This window comes from Gossypium arboreum, chromosome 12, assembly GCF_025698485.1.
Source record: "Gossypium arboreum isolate Shixiya-1 chromosome 12, ASM2569848v2, whole genome shotgun sequence".
NCBI lineage: Eukaryota > Viridiplantae > Streptophyta > Magnoliopsida > Malvales > Malvaceae > Gossypium > Gossypium arboreum.
This window is the reverse complement of record NC_069081.1, coordinates 114,255,384-114,276,713: the sequence shown is the minus strand read 5'-3', so window position 1 is coordinate 114,276,713 and position 21,330 is coordinate 114,255,384. Positions and strand designations below refer to the sequence as shown.

Sequence of the window (21,330 nt, the reverse complement as noted above, 5' to 3'; positions counted from 1 at the left end):
TTCTGTTGCAATTATCTGACATTCAACATTGGCTAGATAGTAACATTCAATTATCTTGATACGGGAAGGAACAAGAAGTCTTGAAAAGAATACAAAAATTATGGTTCATCCTTCATTAATTGATGCATTTAAATTATCAAAGACCTTTCGTTTCTCAAACTTCATATCAAGAAGACAAAGTACGGTTCATTACCTGCCCTCGGAATTTTTGATATTCATGACTTCTAGACAAGAGAAGAGCTGTACCTTGTTCTCAAATAAAAAGGGTGGCAGTTGCAACACAAGCGATACTAGTCTCCCCCCCTCCACCGCCCCCCCAAAAAAAAAAATTATAGGGATCGGGTCGCTTTAGGTATGGGAAGAACGAGAATCAGGTAACAGAATGGTGAAATACATGGCCAATGAGGTTCTTTCATCTTCTCGTGAATCTCCTCCTTCTATGTCCCCTTACAGGGGTTGCACCAACTTCCATGGTTCTGTCGCGGCACTGTTCTTCATCATCGCTCGTTTCATCAGATCTCCATCTTAGCCCCACATGTGCATTTCTGTCCTCAAAAGATCTCTCCCCATGGCTGCAAATATCCAGAAAACAAAGTGACAAAATGATGTAGGAAAATTTTCCCCCACCTGATGCTAAAAGGACGTATAGAATCATTCAAAGAACAACATGGGAGATTGCAAGAGTAAGAGAATGAGAGTAGTAATCAAAATCTTTACCTCCAAGAGACATCCATTACGTCTTCAGTAGGAGGTACATTCCACCCCACGTCATCTCTATCTGATTGACCCCTCTTACCAGAAATATTTGAAGTTAAGTTATTTGCGGCACCTTTAAACAATCCAAAGTTACTGCTAGGTGTAGAAGCAGGATTAGCCGTCACTCTTCGGGAATAAGGAGGACTTGGATTGTGAACTTGGCTAACAAACCCATTTTGCTCACCCTCTGAAATGATTTTATCAGATTGTTTTTGTCGTAGGTGTCTGTTTGAAAGCTCTCTTGATGAACTCTGATTGATGCCTTTTAACGGTGTAGCATATGTGGGATTTACACGATGAATTCCAGGACCTGAGATGTTATCAAAATTGAAGTTTTTGCCAATTTCAACATTTGATACTCCTGCATCTGCAAATAATCTCCCCTGGAGTATTGATGTAGATCCATGGTTACCAGCTTCAACACGAGAATTGTTGACATACCCATCCAATATTCTAGGAATTTCAGAAACGGGTGGTCTCAAAGGAGTCACCATATGGTCTGGCCGTAGAACAACAGAATCAGAAGTGGACGGAACCAACAAACTTGCTGATTTTGGAGAACCAGATCTTGTTGGCATTTCATCCTCTTGACCAGAAGCAACTACTATATCAGGCAATGTTCCAGTCTTTACTTGTTGTTGTAGGACTTCGGGAAGCAATTCTATGCCTTTATCCTATTGAAGATGGAGTAAGCAAGTTAGTAGATACGTTATAAAATCTACTTATTACAAGTAACCTTCAAACTTCACCAAGAACAGTAAAGAAATGATGAAATGATAGAATGTAATTTCTTTTATAGCAGCAACAATGACTGTCGAAGTTAAACAGACTTACAACCAATTTTTTTCTCCTCTGACGATGTGATTCCATTCTTGATAGAGCTTCTAGAAATTCTTCATCGCCAGAATGAGTTGAAATGAAGTCTTCTTCCAAGCTCCAAATTTTAACATTGACTTGATATGCCTCAACATATCGATACCGCTGGATTAGTAACAGAAAGCAAGTAAATAAACTCTGGTAATACACTAATACATGGAAAGAATCATCTACTTAACCTAGAAGGGAAATACTCCTAAAAGTGATGCTAGAACCCATTGGATCAACCCAAAATTGAGAATTATAGAGCATCTGACAGTAAAAATGAGAATCACAATAACAATTTAAGGCCTATACATAGGCAAAGTACTCAACTGTATACGATAACCATAAGCCCAAACCTAAATGTTCTACCATTTAATGCAATGGTATCTGGATATCGAGTTAAAATAACATAAGACAAGATGATATCCTTTCATTGATCCTCGTAGCTCCGTACATTACCTGAAGATAGAATACAACAAGGAGACTTCCAATACTAGTTGTCGGGTCATCACTGGCACAATCTAACAGGCATTTGTGGATATATTTCTCCTCTTCACCATTCCATGGTAACTCAATTATTCGATCAACCATATTCCTCCTAATACATAAACAACAAAATTCGGTGACCAATGCTCCTAACCAGTCCATCCAGGACCTGCTTTGACCTTTCAAGTCATCAAATGCATCGCCACTGAGTTCATACTTGAACTTCTTTTCCCGGACTTTTGCACAGAGCATTCGCTGATGTGTAAATGCTTCTGTCAAAAGCCCACACTCCACTTTCACCCGAACAATAGTAACAGCCTCACTGAGTGAAACCAACTGTGATCCGCCATCACGACCAGACCAGCGTATCACCATTTGCGCTGCCTTAGGATTCTGCCTTTCTAACAGAACTTGTGCAATCTTTGGATGAGTTTCTGGGCCAGAGATCTCAGGGAGAAGTTGACAAGATTCCTGAGAAATATGATTGTAAAAAATAATCAAAATGCAGAACTATATTAGAAGTGAGTAGCAAACCTGGAAGGGCAGACAATAGTTTCACTGTCATCCTGAATTTAAACAAGTATGGTGGTTCCACACAAGAAACGGACCACGATGATATGGTAAATAATTCATTTGGGTACTTTAAACTCCAAACATTTCTTTTGGGTTTAGCAAAGAGGAGTTAAGAGGAACTATATTAGTTCACTCAGATATTAATATATTAGAAGTTAGCACTCACAATTAAAAAAAGAAACAACCTTTTATTCTGGGTGAAAATAGAACCTACCATGGACAGTAAAATCCACTGCATAGCAAGTAAGAACATTTTGCAATATACAAGTCTTATGAGTACAGGTACAATTTCCATCAAAACTTAGGCATGCATGTTAGAATTATAATTGTTTAGCAATATGCTTCAACAAAACTTTCTTAAGCAAGGTGGACAGTCCTACCAATCTAGAACCACAGCATAATTTAATAGCAATAGTAATCATCACACTACTCCATTTAATGAGGTAGTGAGTGGCAGAGAAGTTAACGGTCAAACATCCTAGGAAACATTTATAAAATTAATCTGAAATCCGCACACAGCAAGTAAGTGTGGGAACTTAGACCTAAACAAACTTTTATAAGAACAGATACAGAAATTACCAGTAAAGCTTCATCTGAGTGGTCATCCAGAAGACAGAAAATGAATGACTCAAGTAAGGAATGCCTGTTGATGCCAAAGGAGGCTGCAAAGTCATCAACAATGTCCCTCCATTCTTCCTTAGGCCTACTCCAATGCCGATCAAACAGGTAATACACAAACTACATCTCAGTTAAGAAAACCTAAAGGAGTGTGCCCAATAAAAAAAGAAAAAAAAAGTCCAATCAGCAGAAAAACCTTTAAGGAAAATCAAGTTAGAAAGAGAAGGATACAATCGCTTGCTTGGCAACCACCAAATCAGAACCACCACGTAGAAAGAGGATATCCACAGCAGCTCGAAGACTTTCAAATGGATAATATCCTGTAATTCCCCCTATTTTAGACTGAAGAAAGGACAAGGCGCCATTCTTCTTCAAAAATGCAAAATCTGACTCTTCTCCTATCTCCTCGTATATGTCAAGATTTTCTAGTGCATCCTCAATGAAAAGAGAAGCTTCCTGTCCAGTGGAGTTGGTTGAGAGATCTAACACATCAGCCGGAGGCCACGCCCGCACGACTGCAGCTGATTTCCTTTCACGGACATGATTACGCCAGGATGTGAAATCAGCATGACGAGACCTCACTTGTTCCAAGAAGTGGTGCCTTATACACCATATTGTGATCTCAAGATGCTGAAAAATAAAACAAATATTGTGGAAAATGGTGATTATTGCATTACATATTTAAAATTCTATATTTTGTTTATTTTGCGCGGTGAAAGGTCAAAATGAGTCTGAAATTAATGATACAATAATGTACAGTACTATAAGACAAAAGGTGGACATAGCAACATTGTCATAAGAAGTTCAAATAAGAGCAATGATCAAATGACAGCCATTAATTTCTCACAAATTCTGAACTCAAACTGCTATTAATCTTTACTCAGCTGCTTTTCATGATTGCAGGTTCTGAGACTTTGCCAAAATCACATTGCTCTTAAATTATGCTAAAATATGATGAACCATTCGCTTAACTGAATCAAACCTGCTTTGTCTTCAATATACTCTCTTGAAGGTGGTGCAAGTCATGAAGCTGTGCTGAAAGACGGCCCTTGAAAGAAGACTCCAAAACTTCAAGTACATTGGATAAACTGGTCAGACGTACAGAAAATTTTAGAAGCAAACCCAACCGATTTTTCATCTCTTCTATCTCAAGATAATCTGATAAAAACAGTTACGGAACACCCAACAAGCATTGTATATACAAATTACTAAAATAGCATAGCTCTCAGAGCATTTCATAAATTTTCAAGGATACATATACGCTGAAGTTCTGTTGCCATGTTTTTAAATGTCCGCTTGACCCAATCCTTAACAACCTTCTCATCCAGCAACAAAGCAGTGACAACATCACTGGAAACAGCAGTTTCATCCATACATATATCTGTAACATCTGTTGTTTTCTGTTAAAGGAAGCATGACTTTCTAAAGCACAACCAAGGCAGCGGTATACAGGATATGTTATTAAAATATGAGCAAATCCCTACAAGGCTAAAAGGTGCCCAAAAAGTAAAATAGCCAAAGGATACAATGACAGACCAACGAAACCAAGTTATTCTCCAAGGCTACATCAAAAAACGAATAAAGTCGTTGAACATCAGGAGTGAGTTGATTATCTCTATCTTCTTTATCTTGAAACCTCTCATCACATCTTCTAGAGATGAGGCCAGCATCTATGCATTCATCAAAAAGGCGAAGACGAAGTCTACTGTTACCACTTTTTATCAATGGGGTTTTACAAATTGGACAAAGATCACAGCGTTGACTACATTCCGCACAAAGAGAAGCATGTCCACATGAGTTCAACGCATACTGTACATAACGACTACAGCTTCTTAAGTCTCTAGTTGCTCGACAGTACTCAATTTTCGCCTCATTGAATAACTCACTAAGGTCGATAGATGCCAAGTGTTCCAAAGCTTCCTGAAATTTAAATTAAAAACTTATATAATTTCCCATACTAAAAATCTCCAATAAACAGTACTATCAAGCTATATAATAAATTTATAATTTATTCTAACATTGCATAATCAGCTACATATTCACTTCCAACTTTTTTTTGAAGAATAAATCCACTTAATTGAACCTAAAACCCTAGTATTTGCACACACAAAAAGGGGCTCGTAAAGCCCGATTCTATGCAAGCAAATGTGAGCTTAGTTTCCTTATTACAGTAACAATACAAAGCAGCAAAAATAAAATTAAGAAGTCAAACCCAAAGAAACGTAAAGGCGCTAGGGTTTTTGCAGTAGACAGTTAGGGAAGAGTACCTGAACGGCTTGGCTACTGAAGTTGGGTTGAAGAGAAAGAACGGGAGTTGGTGACCTAAAGGTGCCGCCATTGCTTATTGAGCTCGAACGGAAAAGAGGACCGTTGATTTCCGGTTTCTCCATTTAGTTCTCAGTTCTGGTGACGGATTTGCCTGGGAAAAAGTGAGTAAAGTTTGAGAGTGTTTTCAAGCCTTTAAGGGCTTAGGGCTGGGCTAATTGAGCTGCAATTTAAAATTAGAAAACAAAAATAGGGATAGAAATTTTATTTATTTTATTTTACTATTAATATGTACCGAAATTTGAAATTAAAATGCAAGCGAAATCGGCGTTTTCGGGTCGAGTCGGAAGGGCCAGGCAGCCCAAGCTCGGTACTTTTTGTTCATGTCAAATTCTGCTATTAGACCTGTACTTTGTCTAAATTATAGATTTTATACTTGTACTTTAATTTAATCAATTTTAGCACCTATTTTTTTCAAATTTTAAAATTTTAGTCCTGACAACTGGTAATAGTTAAATTTGTTTGATAAAATTATGTCATTAATCTTGTATTATGTGTGAAGTTATAAATTTAGTCTATGTTCACTAATTGGATAATCTATAGTGGTATTTTTTTTTTGAAATTCAAAATTTTTATTTTAATACAAATGATAATCGTAAAATCTATTAACTGATTTTTTTTTTAGTAATATTTGAAAATAACAAATAAACATAGCCTCCACCTGGTTCGATCAAGTGTAATGTGTATGCAGCGACATTTCTGCAAGTTGGTTTCACTTCTTTTGTTGTTTTACTTCGAAACAATAAGAGTCATTTTATTAAGTGTCGATATCACTTTGTTAACATTCACCTGTAGCCTCGTTTGGTGAATATCTTTGTTGTTAGAGTGACATTGTCTTGGCTTCGACATTTAAATTTTGACTCTATCGTCGTTGAATCTAATTATTTGTAAATTGCTTGCACTCTACTATAAATAATAATTTTAAGTTTAGGTAACTATTTCAAAACTGTCATTTTTTTTAAATCTCAATTGAATAATTTATTCATTGTTTGGATTTTAAGGTGGCTCATAGCTTAGCTCGAGTCCTCGTGCACCCTCTTCTGTTTCTGATGTTCCATTAACTTTATTGTTTGCTTTACTTTCTATTATTATTAGAGATAGTCGTAGAATAAAAAAGGAAATAAATAAGACTTGGTGTACCGGACAAGCCTCTAGACCTCAAGTTTAGATGTTTCCTCCTTATCACCTAGCTTGTGCTTGATTTTTTTTTTTTAATTGATAGTTAGATTTAGAAAAAAACATATTTAGCGATTAATTTTTAAAAAAACGACGAAACAATATTAATTTTAAAAATTATTGTTTTATTGAGATCTTAACATGTGTACTCAGTTTAAGGTCAAAAGTCATGATGCCGTTAAAAAGAACAACAATATAGAATTTTCTTTTGGTTTAATTATGATTTTAGTACGCTGTTTTATTTTAATTTACATAATTTGATTTTTTTATAATTTATTAATGGGTTTAAATTGATAATACCATTAAATGATTTTATTAAAGTGATGACGTAACTTTAAAAAATAATATTAACATCCAATTTATATGAAAATTTATTATTAATTAAATATAATTTATTAAATTTTTACGTGATCGAATAAAAAATTCATGTTATTATTTTGTGTAACAGCTAATGATATCATAGAAGAAGAGCAGATTTCAATACAATAAAGGGACTAAAACTATAATTAAACTAATTTTCCTTCCGGTACACAAATGTGAATATAGAAAAGATAAAGGCCAAATTCGTAATAACGTAAAATCCCCTGGGCGATCCCGCTTTCTTATAAATAACCTACGCAAATGATACTCTTTATTTTTCAACAAACGTATGTGATATTTTCGTCTTGTTTCGATGCTCTGCGTTTGCTCCGCCACTCGCCCCACCGTGTGTGCTTCGTGCTGCTGTCAGTGTATTAGAGTTTAGGAAGCCTCGTCGTTTTATGTAAAGTTGTTTCTTTTCATACGTTTCTTTTTTCGTTTTATTGTTACGATGGAAACTGCAACTATAAAGTCACGGCCCTTGCACAACTTAAACCGCTGCCGTTCACCTGAATACGATTCCGGCTACAACAGTTTGCGTCCGAAACGTGTTGGATCACGCTTTACCCGCATTCACCGCTTAAGCTTTTGTCCTCCGCTGATACCCATCAAACTAGACCAAGGAGAAAAAGAAGCAAAGCAAAAGCAAAGAGCAGAAGAAACGTTAGAGCCGCAAAAAAATAAGCCCGACGAAGAAGGGGAGGAGGTTGCAGTACAGCGACCTTGGAATTTGAGGCCGAGGAAGATGGTGATGGTGGAGACGTCCGCGGCGGCAGCGACAACGGTGCCGCCAGAAAAGACTACTGAAACAGCGGCCCCGAAGTCAACTAGATCAAGGGTTTCGGCTGAAAACGGAGGGGTTGTAGAAAAGAAAGAGAAAAGAAAGTTTCGTATAGCTATATCGAAGGATGAAATTGAAGAAGATATCTTTGCCTTGACAGGAGCAAGGCCCGCTAGAAGGCCCAAAAAAAGGCCCAAGAACATCGAGAAACAGCTTGATGTAAGCAAATATTTCTAAGTTTTAATTTATATTTTTCATCATTTCATAAAATTTAACTTTGTTTTTGCTTGTGAGGATGCTTTAGAATGTTTTTCCTGGGTTATGGCTAGTTGGCTTGACGCCTGAAGCTTACCGTATCGTTGATGCTGCTCCTAACAAGGTTCTTTCACTTGATCAAAAATTTTCATTTCAACTTTAATTGTTTTAGGAATTTATTAGCTGCTAACTGCAATTTCTTAAACTGCAGAAATAGACCTGCTTTTAGATCCTTAAAACATTATCAGATACAAAGGTAGCCTTTAATGCTGTTTTTCTTTTACTTTTTTTTTTTGGGGGGGGGGGTTATATCCTTATGTCTGGTACTGAAATAGTGGAGAACATTCTTGCAGGGGATGATAATGGTGTTGAGGAATTTGGAAATTTAGGAGCTTTGTAGGGTATGCCCCATTGAGACCTCAAAATGTTTTTTTGAGGCATGATGAAAATATGTAAAGAAAAATGGGAATTATGAAAAAATATTTATTTTATTCTCATAAGTTATAAGCGATAAGATTATAAATTGCTGTTCAGACTGGTAGCCCTTTATAAGAGAGAGTTTGTTTCAAGTGCTCTTCATTTCAGCTTGCTGAAAGAGTTACAATTACGGTAAAAAAAATTTTGTTTTGGTTACAAATTTTCTAATGTGTTGATTGCTTATAATGGTTGGCAGAGTTCCCAAATGCAATGCTTGATTTATTTGTTGAAGGCACTGCCATTCTTCCTTTACCTGAAAGGAAGAGTTATTTCTCTGTTCATTTGAGCTTCCATCAAGAGGAGCACTTGATAAGGTTTAATTTAATTGATTACTTGATTGCCTTTTTTATTCTCGTCTTCTTGTGTAGGATCATTTAGGTTTTTTTAGGGTTATGATTCACTCAAGTCAAATTGGAACGTGGAAAGCTTCAACTTAATTTGTTATTACTTGAATCCTGGTTTGAATTTAATTAATTTTTTTGTCAAAATTTGCTTCATTAACTTCATTTGCACAATTTATATACTCAGCTCGAACTCGTTGTGTATAGAATTTTTTTTTGGGTAAAGTAAAAATTCAATATCAAGCAATTTTATAAATAAAAATTTACGTATGTGTTATGAGGCTAGAAAATTCGCGACTCGTGACATTTGTTTGTAGTTACTTCAGTATTAAAATATTTAAATTTGTGGCTTGTGAATGATAAATTTAGATTTAATTTTTTTAGTCGATAAATATTCTCAATAATGACAATTTGATCTGTTTAAGGTTTGGGTAGTCAACTTGGTCTGATAGGTTAGGTCAGGTTTAAATAAAGATTTTATTGAATTTAATTTAAATAATTTAAATATTTTAAAATTAAAATTTAATTATTAAAATATATAAAATGGCAATTAAAATATTTTAAAATATTTTATGAAATTTTTAATAATAAAATTAATTTTTAAGTGAGCCTAATTGGTCCAAAAATAAATTTTAATTTAAAATATTTTCAAACGAGTTTTCGGCGGCCAGACTGGACTCATCTATACCTCTAATGACTATGAAGACTAATTTCAAAAGTCTCAATTGTCTATCTTAAATTTTCATAATTTGGAAAACTATATTTTCAGATTTTATTTTTCTTTATTTTTTTAAAAATGCAGAAGACAATTTATGTTGCTTTCGTCGTGAAGTGTTGTAAAAAAAATTTCTGATTGACAAGCAGCTTTATTTGTCTTGAAAATGCGGTGTGCAAATGTTGAATAAAGGTGTATTTCCATGTTGAAGGGAGGGGTCCCAATCGAATCCAGATTAGCCAAGTATATCTTTAATTTAATCTAATGCTTAGTAGTTTCTATGTCAAATGCATTAATTAAGGTTATCATTTGTGATTTGAATACCATTTTGTGGGTTGAATATTTTCAAATAATCCAATATTAAATCATGTATAAAATTAGAAAACATTTTGTTCTCATTCATAACTATGATTTTGCACACAATGTTTTAAGTATTAGATTGGTTGTAACACTAGTCATAGTCACATATTACTGGTCGATTCCGTACACAATCTTGCACCCAGCTTTTAATTTACCTTTTTTTCCCATCCTTTTTAGAACTACAGTCTCGCATGAAGAGCGTGACTAGTTTCGAATACGAGTACGTTGCATTAAGAGCATGGTATTGTGGGAGGCAAGGTAAAAAAGAGCGGTGCTTTGGCTTGCAAAGGCGCCAATCGGTCTAAACTCCAAACTATGAGCTGCCTTCGTTTTAGACAATCTCAAACTACTACAGCACTCGGTTTCTTAGCTTCCCCGTATTACACAGCATTTGGGTTTTTCGGTTGGTTTAATAGTTTTTTTTATTAATTCGATTTAAGTGATTATAATTTATAAAAATTGATTCAATCAAATTAAAACTTAAATATCAACTTAATTGATTTTAGTTATTGGACTTAAATAATATATATTTATTTTATATATTATAAATAATTGAAAATATATTAAATTAAGTTGATTCTTTTGATCAGATTAATTTGAAAATTAATAACTAATAAAAATAACTACTAAAATCAAACCCATAACTAAAAACTGCATGAATTTAAATCAAAATCAACTAAATTGATTGAACCAATTTAATTAATTTTTGATTTTAATCGAAAATTAATCTTTTATGTTTTCATTTTGTTTCTTATCTTTAATCTGACTAACTTGAAAATTACATAAAAAAATTGAAAAATTTTAATTAAAATATATAAGAATAGGTATAAAGATTAAAATAAGCGTATTTTAGTAAATGTAGTGGGAGTTGGGTTACTTACAGCAATGAGAAGGACAAAACATGTGAAGCTTTTGTATAATATTGGCGGCTGACATTATCAAAATTAAGTTGGGTGACTGTGAAATAGAACAATAAAAGGGAAGGTATATTATCATATATGGCCAAACCTATCATATATGGCCAAACAATGGTTGGTAAATTTCCCTTTCACCATTTAATAGTGACTCTGGAAGTAAAGAAATACCAAAGTCAATACTACAGAAAGTGGATTTGTCGTCCAATTACAATTAGTCAATATGGTTGGACTATTATCTTGGGCTGGCTTTGAGACTAGTCTGGGTTTTAGCTTACAACGATTTCGATCCATTTGGAAATCACCTTATTGGGCTGAGTACAAAGATAACACTGAAGTAGGTCTGATTGTAGTGCTTCTCGTTTTAATATGTTGGAGAGAAATAGGTACGAGTCTATTGGAGTAGAGTCGATTTCGGATTTTAGGAAGCATTGTTTTGAGTATAAGAGGACATGATTTTGAGTGTGTTAAAGTGATTATCCTCTTATTTAAGGGTTAGGAAGAAACTATAAGTAATTCTAGTCATTGTATGAAAAAAAAACAGATATAATAAGAACCTATAATAAAATTAACGTTACTTTCTTAGTAATTAATATATTTAAAAATATTATTGATATGCATATTTATAGCAATTAAAATTTTTCATTCCAATAGCATTACAATCTAATTGCTACTGTTTGTAATTTTATATTCATTACATGGTTAGCTAGAATAAAACAAATTAAATATATTTTTAATTAATATTATAATAATTTTAAAGGTATTTCGAATTTATTTAATTTTAAATTTATTATTTTAAAAATAATATAACAATAGTTAAATTGTTTTTAAAAACGATTAATATAAATAATAAATAAATCTTAATTTTCTTTTATTTTCAAGTATTGCACACTTTAGACTTTAACTTTTTACTTAAATTTTATTTTTATATATTAAAAATTATGTTTCTTTTAATAAACATTATATGATGAAATTAAAAATTTATAAAATTAAACATCTACATTGATATTTTTAGTATTATTTGCCAAATATTACAAAACTTATTTAAATTCCTTGAAGAAATAATTTTATATATCTTAACAAATATTTAAAATTATGCATGGGTTTACAATCTAGTATTACATACTATAAGGTCGTCAAGTTTCTAATGTGTTTACATTATAAAAATTATATATAAAAATATAATTTCACACAATGTAATATTAAAATATTTATATTTTAAAATAATTTTAAAATATTATTTATTAAAATTCAATCTCGTATCAATAATTATGTTTTTAAAATTAAACTTATATTGTAATGGCCTAAATTCAAGGTTATCGAACAGTGGTTTTGTAACCACAAATCCTATTTAAAGAGAAATTTATTTTAATATTTTCGTATGAATATTGATATGATAGGAAAATCGTAAGAAAATATCGATAGAAAAATTCTACCGATTTAGTGGTTAGTTAGAAAAAGAAATTATAAAAGAAATTTGATAAAAACAAGGTATTGAGACCTCGATCTCGTAAAACCGAGTCAGAAATATTTTTATAAATATTTATGAAATGTTAGTAATGTGGTATTAAAATTTTGTTAGAAAATTTTAATGTTTAGATAGTCAATTAAATGAAAAAGACTAAATTGAAAAAGGTGTAAAAGTGGCTGAGATGATTAAATAGCTTAAATGTCTAATGAGAAAGGATTTAAAAGGCAATTAGACCCAAAATTATTTGGGCTGGGCGGCAAGGGCATGAAATCAGCAAGAAAATGGATGATTTAAGGGCAAAATTGGAATATTGCATAATTAAATAAATAAAATAATGAGTAATATGGAAATATCTAGATTTTTTGTGATTTCTCTTCATTCTCATAAGCCAAAACGCCATAGAAGGGGTTCTTTAAGCTGGTATTTCATAATTTTTGCACCAAGTGAGTTAATCATTTCATTTTTCTTGTAATTTTTGTGTTTTTAAGACTTTTACAACTACCTCTTAATAATAAATTCATTAGTTTTTGATTTCATGAATGAAATTGAAAGTCACTATAGTTGAGTTCTGTAAGTTTATGATGAAATAACATGAAATTGAAGCTTTAAATTGTTTATGAGATGATTTTATTAGGTAATTTTAATAGAAATTGATTTTTAAGACCTAATTGTGAAAAAGCTTGAAAATAAAGTTTAGTGCTGAAATCCTGATTCCCAAAGGTTATAAAGTAGTTTAAAGTGATAGAATAAAGTGATAATTGAGAAAAATCAGCTCAATTAATAGGTTAATTGAGCAGTGATGAAATTATCATTTATTGAAATATTAGGGGAAAAATGGTAATAAACATCTTGCACTAAAACAGTTTTGGACAGCAGCAGTAGGCTAAATTTAAAAAATCACCATAAATTGTGGAAATTGAATTATAGAATGAACAAAATATAAAATTAAAGCTTATTGAGTCTAGTTTCTCATAGAAGAAATGGTGTAAGCAATGGAATTGTAAATTATGAGATATAATAAATTTTGTGAGACAATGCCAAAATGAATTCGGGTTCCCCTGTTTTGAATTTAGAAAATCATAAAAAAATTGGAGAAAAATAATTAGGGGTTAAAATTTATATGTTTAAATTATTAATGATTCTATTTTTAATAGAAACAAACGGAAACATCATCAATTTTTTTTACTAAGAGATAGTTAATTTTTAGCAAAGAAAGGTTGAAGCTGTCAGACAGCAGAATAGGGGTAAGTTTGAAGATTTTACTGTACTTATTGGCTGAACCAAAATTTCTGAAAATTTTATGGTAGAAAGGTATTTGAGTATAGTTTCAGAAACATCAAGCTTTTTTTAATTTGGAATTCTGTATCTTGATATATAAATAATTTAGTGACTACGACTCAAGTAGATAGTTTTGAATGAACTATAAAATAATAGTGGAATTATATAGAATCCAAAGTTTTTACTAATAGATTGTTAATTTTTAGCAAAGAAAGGTTGAAGCTGTCAGACAGCATAATAGGGGTAAGTTTGAAGATTTTACTGTACTTATTGGCTGAACCAAAAATTCTAAAAATTTTATGGTAGAAAGGTATTTGAGTCTAGTTTCAGAAACATCAAGCTTTTTTTAATTTGGAATCCTGTATCTTGAGATATAAATAATTTAGTGACTACGACTCAAGTAGATAGTTTTGAATGAATTATAAATAATAGTGGAATTGTATAGAATGTTACATATGAACATGAAATTTATTAAATTGATAACTAAATTTATTTATTTAGATCCAAAAAATTCAAATACGAAGCTAGATCAAGGAAAGGAAAAAGTTCGAGATTAGTAGATTTTTGTATACAAACAAGCATCGGGGTAAGTTCGTGTAACTTGAATTATATTCTTAAATTCTTGAAATGTATGTTATTGATGTGAATATGATTTGAATGTTCATTATATGAAAATTGATGAAACATTAATATATTTGATAAAAAAGGGAAGAAATCCCGGTTGACTAGAAGGAAAATTCGATAGATCTCTAAAAATCAATTGACAATAAAAAAGATCTAGCCTGGACGGGTGATCCTATCCTGATATAGCCCTCCCGAAGAATATGTGTAAAATGGTATTTCGAATTAGGGTCTGAATTTAACCTAGACTGGTAATTCAGATCCAAGTTCATTAAAGTAATTTTCGTTGTAGGGGATTTAGCCTCGACTGGTAATCTTGACAATACTCTATGAGTTTATATTACAGGGGATTTAGTCTGGACTGGTAATCTCACTGTAAGAATGAGGTTTGCGAGAGTGTGCTCTCTGAAATGGAAATGTGCGTACATGAATATGAATTGATGGACCCAGAATTTGTACATTAAAAGTGTACCTTTGAAAATCGATCAAAATTTCAAGAAATTCAACGGGATAAATATGAGAAAGAATAAAGGTAATAGAAAACATGGAATTGATGATCTCATCAATCATTAATCTTTGTATTGAACTCATATGATGCTATTTGATTAATATTTTGGTTGAGCTTATATGTGATAGGTAAATGATAAATTGAATAGATGTATGAATATTTATTGTATTGTATTGAAAATATTAGGTAAGTATAATTCTTCTTAAATGAATTCTTGTTACATGAGCTTACTAGGCACAAAGTGCTTACCCTGTTTCCTTTTTCCCTATTTTGTAGTATTAAGAGCTCGGAGGTCGGATTCGGTCGGAGACATATCACACTATCAACCTGTAACGGCCTAATTTTCAGTAGTTTCAGAAACGATGATTTGAGATCACTAAATCTAACAAGTAAGATTGAATAAGATAGTAATTTAATATTTATGAGTCAAGTAAGAATTTAGAAGAATTGGTGAATTGGTGAATTAAAAGAATTTATTAAGTCAAATGGGTCAAAAATGAGGTATCGAGACCTTAGATTTTAAAACCGAGCCATAAATATTTTTAGAAATATTTATGGAGAGCCATTAAGTTAGTATTAAAGTTGTTGAGAAATTTTAACGTTTAGGTAGTCAATTAAATAAAAAAGACTAAATTGTAACAAATGTAAAATTTGCTAGAAGGATTAAATAGCTTAAGTGTTAAAAGAAAGAGCATTTAAAGGGAAATTAAGCCTAAAAGTGAATTTGTTGGACGACAAGGGCAAGAAAATCAGCAGAAAAATAAGGGAAATAAGGGCAAAATTAGAAATTTTAAAATTTTAACATATAAAATAAGGACAAATTTGAAAAATCTAGAGATCTCTTCATATTTTCTCAGCCAAAACGCTATAGGAGGTCTAGAGAAAGCTAGTTTTTCATATTTTTACATCATATCAAGAACCCAAAGAAGAACGAGGAAAAGAAAAAGTTCCAGAATAGTTCCTAAATTTCAATCTTCTACAAATCAGCCGGGTAAGTTCATATGGTTGAATTTACATGTTTATTTGTGAATGATTGAATGATATAATGTATTATTATATATGAATTTACTGTGGGATTGTGAAAATTATGTTAAAATGAAAGAATAAAGGTGGAAATTCAAATTAGGAAAAACGCAGGATTGAGTACGTTCGTATCGTGACATGTGATGAATTGACGGATAAAACCATGGTTGATCCATGGAAAAGTGTGAAACGTAAGGTATAGTATTAACCATACCGAGTCGTGAAACATAGGTATGGTATCAACCATACTGAGTTGTGAAACACAGGTATGATATTATCCATACTTAGTTAAGAACCGTAGGTATGACATTTCCCATACCGAGTTGTGAAATGTAGGTATGGCATTTCGATGAGGAAAATCATACTGAGTTCTGAATCGTGGCACTGAGCAACGACGTACTCAATATCGTAAGCCGTTTTCTAATTTAATAATATGTAATACAATAGGAGTGAACCAAATGAAAGTGATTGAGTAGTTGTTAATGTTGAGCTCAACTATGTGAAGTATTATAACAGTGGCTGTGAATGGCAGGGAACTTCAATAAATGTTTTGTTATTGTTTGGAAATATTATGCTTGGTAAGCATTACTAAACCTATGAACTTATTAAGCATCAATAAGCTTACTTGTTTGTGTTTGATATTTTTATTAAAGGGAAGTTGGTAGATCGGATCATCACAACAAAGCTCACTATCCAAATCAATTGCTGTAGCTTTTGTTTTATGTTTAAAGATTTATATGGCATGTATAGAGTTTAAATGAAATGAAGAAAAGATGTTATCAACTAGTTAACAATATTTTGCACTAAAATAGTTTTTGGTTAGTAGAAGTAGTTCGATTTTGAAAATTCACCAGAAATTATGAAAATCGAATTAGCGGTTGAAATAAGATATGGAATTAATTCCTATTAATCTAGTTTCACATAGAAGAAACGGTGTACGCAAAAGACTTTCATGTTATGAGATACTTGGATTTTTGTGAGACACGGTCAGAGTAATTTCGAGCTCCCCTGTTCTGAATTTGGAAAATCATTAAAAATTTTAAAAAAATAGTTACAGGTTATAATTTATATGCTTAAAATCTTTAATGAGTCTAGTTTCAAAATAAATAAACGGAAACATCATTCGAATTCCGTATTATGAGATAATTAATTTTTAGTACAGAAATGTCAAAACTGTCAAACAACAGGACAGTGGTAACTGTGAAGAATAAACTGTACTCTTTGGCTACTCCATAAATTCTGATAATTTTATGGTAGAAATATATATGAGTTTAGTTTCAAATTCTTTTTACGGATCTTAATTTAGAAATTTTTAGCTTAATATATAAATAATTTAGTGATTATGACTCGAGTGGACAACTTTGATTTGAATATAAGTAAATAATTGAATTTATGTGTAATTATTCCGTAAACTTTAGTAACATCTTGTAACCCTGTTACGATGATGGATGTGGGTCATGTTACGGTGACGGATGTGGGTTAAGGGTGTTACATTTATTGGTATTAGAGCTTCGAATTAGTCGATTCTTGGAATGAATGTGATGTGTAAAGTGTCTAGAATCACATTCGTTCCGAGAATCGACTAAACCAAAACTTTGATACCAATAAATGTAACACCCCTAACCGACATCCATCGCCGGAACAGGGTTACAAAATGTTTCCAAAGTTTACGGAATAATTACACATAAATTCCATTTTTTACTTATATTTACACCAAATCTGTCCACTCGAGTCATAGTCACTAAATTATTTATAGCTTAAGCTAAAAAATTCTAAATTAAGATCCGTAAAAAGAATTTGAAACTAGACTCATATATATTTCTACCATAAAAATTTTAGAATTTATGGATTAGCAAAAAAGTACAGTTTATTCTTCAAAGTTACCCATGTTTTGCTGTTTAACAGTTTTGACCTTTCTTAACTAAAAATTAATTATCTTATAGTAAGGAATTCGGGTGATATTCTTGTTTATTTATTTTAAAACTGGACTCATTAAGGATTTTAAGCATATAAATTATAACCCATAACTATTTTTGTAAAATTTTTAATCATTTTCCAAATTCAGAATAGGGGAGCTCGAAATCACTCTGATCTTGTCTCACAAAAATTCAAGTATCTCATAATATGAAAGTCTTTTGCTTACATCGTTTCTTCTATGTGAAACTAGATTCAATAGGAACTAATTTCATATCTTATTCAACCTCTAATTAGATTTCCTTAATTTATGGTGAATTTTCAAATTTGAACTATTGCTACTAACCAAAAACTGTCTTAGTGCAAAATATTGTTAACTAGTTTATAACATCTTTACTTCATTTCATTTAAACTCTATACATGCCATATAAATCTTTAAACATAAAACAAAAGCTACCGGAATTGATCTGGATAGTGAGCTTTGTTGTGATGATCCGATTAACCATACCTACGTTTCGCAACTCAATATGATTAATACCATACCTACGTTTCACAACTCGGTATGGATGATACCATACCTACGTTTTATAACTCAGTATGGTTAATATTATACCTTATGTTTCACACTTTGCCATGGATCAACCATGGTCTTATCCGTCAATTCATCACATGCCACTATATGAACATACTCAATCCTACATTTTTCCTAATTTGAATTTCCACCTTTATTCTTTCATTTTAACATAATTTTCACAATCCTATATCAAAGTCATATAAAATAACACATTATATCATTCAATCATTCACAAATAAACATGTAAATTCAATCATATGAACTTACCTGGCTAATTTGTAGAAGATATTGAAATTTAAAGACTATTCTACAACTTTTTCTTTTCCTCGTTCTTCTTTGGATTCTTGATCTATAATGTAAAATATTATCACTCATTAGCATTTATTTCATTTATATTTTGATTCATAATTTATCATCTTTAATTTTTGAAACTGCACTTTTATCCTAAATTTTACAATTATTACAACTTAGTCCCTGCTCAATTCACCCATCAATTGAACTAATTTTCTCAATTAACACTTTAGTTTATCATTATAAACTATTTCAAAACCTTTGATCTTCTGAATTTCAACTCCAACCTCTAATTCATAACGTTTTCACAATTATGTCCTAAAATACCATTTTCTATCAAAATCACTTAATAGAACCACCTTAATATGAAATTAGAACTTCAATTTCATAATAATTCATCATAAAATTCCCCTGCTCAGCCAGGGTAGCTTCCAGTTTCACCCACCAAATTAAAAACTCATGAATTCTATAAGTGGACCTAATTGTAAAAGTCATAAAAATATAAAAATTATCAAGAAAAGGCAAGAATTAAACTCACATCATGTAAATAAATGAAAAAAACAGCTTTCTCCAGACCTCCTATGGCATTTTGGCCTATAAAATATGAAAAGATCTCTAGATTTTTCAATTTTGTCCTTATTTTATATGTTAAAATTGTGAAATTTCCAACTTTGCCCTTATTTCCCTTATTTTTCTGCTGATTTTCTTGCCCTTGCCGTCCAGCCTATTCACTTTTAGGCTTAATTTCCCTTTAAATCCTCTTTCTTTTAACATTGAGCTATTTAATCCTTCCAGCAAATTTTACATTTGTTACAATTTAGTATTTTTTATTTAATTGACTACCCAAACATTAAAATTTCTCAACCAAACTTTAATACTAACTTAATGACACTCCATAAATATTCCTAAAAATATTTATGGCTAGGTTTTCAAATTTGAGGTCTCGATACCTCGTTTTTGACCCGTTTGACCAAATAAATTCTTTTAAGTCACTAAATTCACTAATTCACAAATTTTTCTAAATTTTTACTTGACTCATAAATATTAAATTACTATCTTATTCAATCTTACTTGTCGGTTTTAGTAATCTCAAAAACACTGTTTCTGACACCACTGAAAATTAGTCCATTACAGATCCCGATGTATGTTTTGGGTTTCGGAGGCTCATCTATGGGACGTCATAACATGTTTCAGTAAATGAATAATATTTAACTCGTAATGACAGAAAAATTATTTCGGTAAACTCTGGTGATGCCTTGTACCCTATTCCAGCGACGACTACGGGTAGGAGTGTTACATTTACTGGTATCAGAGCTACGGTTTAATCAGTTCGCAGACCGACGTAGTAAATACGGGATTAGATATACATGGCAATTAAATTATTATTGATAGTGTGATATCTCCTAACCATTTAAAATGTATTTTTCTTATAGTAAATGCCTGCCGACCGAGCTCAACTTGAGGAAGCCGAAAGTCATGCTCCTGCTCCAGAACGGGCACAGAGGGAAGTCGGAGTTACTAGTAGTAGAAGGTACAAGACAGAGGACCAAGGTGAAAAGGCTAAATTGGCCTTCTTTCAAATGATGAATTAATGGTTTAGTTAATGTAACGAACTAAATTTTACCGTTACCGAAAAAGTGTATTTTCGAGTCTCCGTTTCTGAAAAATGGATTCGTAAATATTTATTAAAAATATTTACGAAGTCAATTGAGTGGTTAATTAGAGTTTAATTAAGTAAATTTAGTTTAATTAAGAGTAATTAGGAAAAATGACTAAATTAAATAAATGATGAAAGTTGAATTGTAGATTAAAAGAAAATGAAGAGGACCAAAATGGCAATTATGCTATTTGTCCTAAGTGAGGCGGCATAAACATAAAAATCTGAGATTTTTTATGTGTTAAAATATATATATTAAATTATTATTATATTATAGTATATTATATTATATATTATATTATATAAATAAGCAAAGAAACATAAGAAACAGAATGAAAGAAAACGAAGCAGAGAAGAAACAGGGGAGAAAGAAAGAAAGAAAAAGAAAAAGGAAAATTTGGGTTTCAAGGCTCAAAGTTTAATTTGGTAAGTCAATTAAGTCATTTCTTCTTAAATTTTGATGTTTTAGAAGCTTTGGAACAAGACTTTGATGAAATTAAGTTGATATTTTGAGAGTTTATAGATTTTCAAGTATAGTTCATGTTGAATAAAATAGTGAATTAAGGGTTTAATTGAGTAAATTTCAAGCTAGAATTGATAATAGGATCAAATTGTAAAGTAAGTTATAAGTTTTATGTTGTAGGGACTAAATTGATGAAATTTTGAAATTAGGAGAGTATGCTGGAAATTTAATATTTAAATGAGAGTATGGATGAAATTTGAATAGAAATAAAGTATGAATTAAGATAGAAAAGTAAGTGAATTTAGTTAGAATTAAATTGAAATTAAAGTAAATCAACATTTTGTACTAAGACTATTTTGGACAGCAGCAGTAGTCTAAGTTTGAAAAATCACCAAAATTGTAGAAATTGAATTATAGGATGAATAAAATATGAAATTAAATATTATTGAGTCTAGTTTCTTATAGAAGAAACGATATAAGCAATTGAATTGTAAATTATGAGATATAATGAATTTTGTGAGACAAGGTCAGA

General features: G+C 31.4%; 2 protein-coding genes and 1 long non-coding RNA gene across 4 annotated transcripts; 2 read left to right on the top strand and 1 right to left on the bottom strand.

The window, feature by feature from the left end:
• LOC108479773 (E3 ubiquitin-protein ligase HOS1-like) lies at nt 1-5,911 on the bottom strand. Its single transcript, XM_017782551.2, has 10 exons — nt 5,562-5,911; nt 4,821-5,214; nt 4,550-4,684; nt 4,277-4,452; nt 3,526-3,924; nt 3,256-3,414; nt 2,077-2,574; nt 1,591-1,737; nt 718-1,430; nt 1-572 (listed from the first exon to the last, which is right to left on the bottom strand). The coding sequence occupies exons 1-10, from the start codon at nt 5,682-5,684 to the stop codon at nt 413-415; spliced, it is 2,904 nt and encodes a 967-aa protein (XP_017638040.1). The 5' UTR covers nt 5,685-5,911; the 3' UTR covers nt 1-412.
• A 1,492-nt stretch (nt 5,912-7,403) lies between these two features.
• On the top strand, nt 7,404-8,828 carry LOC108478252 (uncharacterized). The gene is made up of 4 exons (XM_017780692.2): nt 7,404-8,155; nt 8,241-8,315; nt 8,403-8,447; nt 8,545-8,828. The coding sequence occupies exons 1-3, from the start codon at nt 7,607-7,609 to the stop codon at nt 8,406-8,408; spliced, it is 630 nt and encodes a 209-aa protein (XP_017636181.1). The 5' UTR covers nt 7,404-7,606; the 3' UTR covers nt 8,409-8,447; nt 8,545-8,828.
• Nucleotides 8,829-12,820: 3,992 nt separating this feature from the next.
• LOC128285124 (uncharacterized) lies at nt 12,821-20,477 on the top strand. Of its 2 annotated transcripts, XR_008275541.1 has the most exons (4): nt 12,821-12,912; nt 14,249-14,333; nt 15,153-15,265; nt 20,112-20,477. It is a non-coding gene; the product is annotated as an uncharacterized LOC128285124 (long non-coding RNA). The 2 variants fall into 2 exon arrangements; XR_008275540.1 differs by lacking the exon at nt 20,112-20,477 and having other exon boundaries at nt 15,153-15,816.
• Nucleotides 20,478-21,330: the final 853 nt, after the last annotated feature.

Bases quoted from the DNA above. Each gene is read 5' to 3' on its own strand.
- LOC108479773 (XM_017782551.2), bottom strand. From the start codon at position 5,684: ATGGAGAAACCGGAAATCAACGGTCCTCTTTTCCGTTCGAGCTCAATA. The intron at 5,215-5,561 runs GTACTCTTCCCT...TTTAAATTTCAG, and splicing joins TCAGTAGCCAAGCCGTTCAG to GAAGCTTTGGAACACTTGGC. The intron at 3,925-4,276 runs GTTTGATTCAGT...TTTATTTTTCAG, and splicing joins GTATATTGAAGACAAAGCAG to CATCTTGAGATCACAATATG.
- LOC108478252 (XM_017780692.2), top strand. From the start codon at position 7,607: ATGGAAACTGCAACTATAAAGTCACGGCCCTTGCACAACTTAAACCGC. The intron at 8,156-8,240 runs GTAAGCAAATAT...AGGATGCTTTAG, and splicing joins ACATCGAGAAACAGCTTGAT to AATGTTTTTCCTGGGTTATG.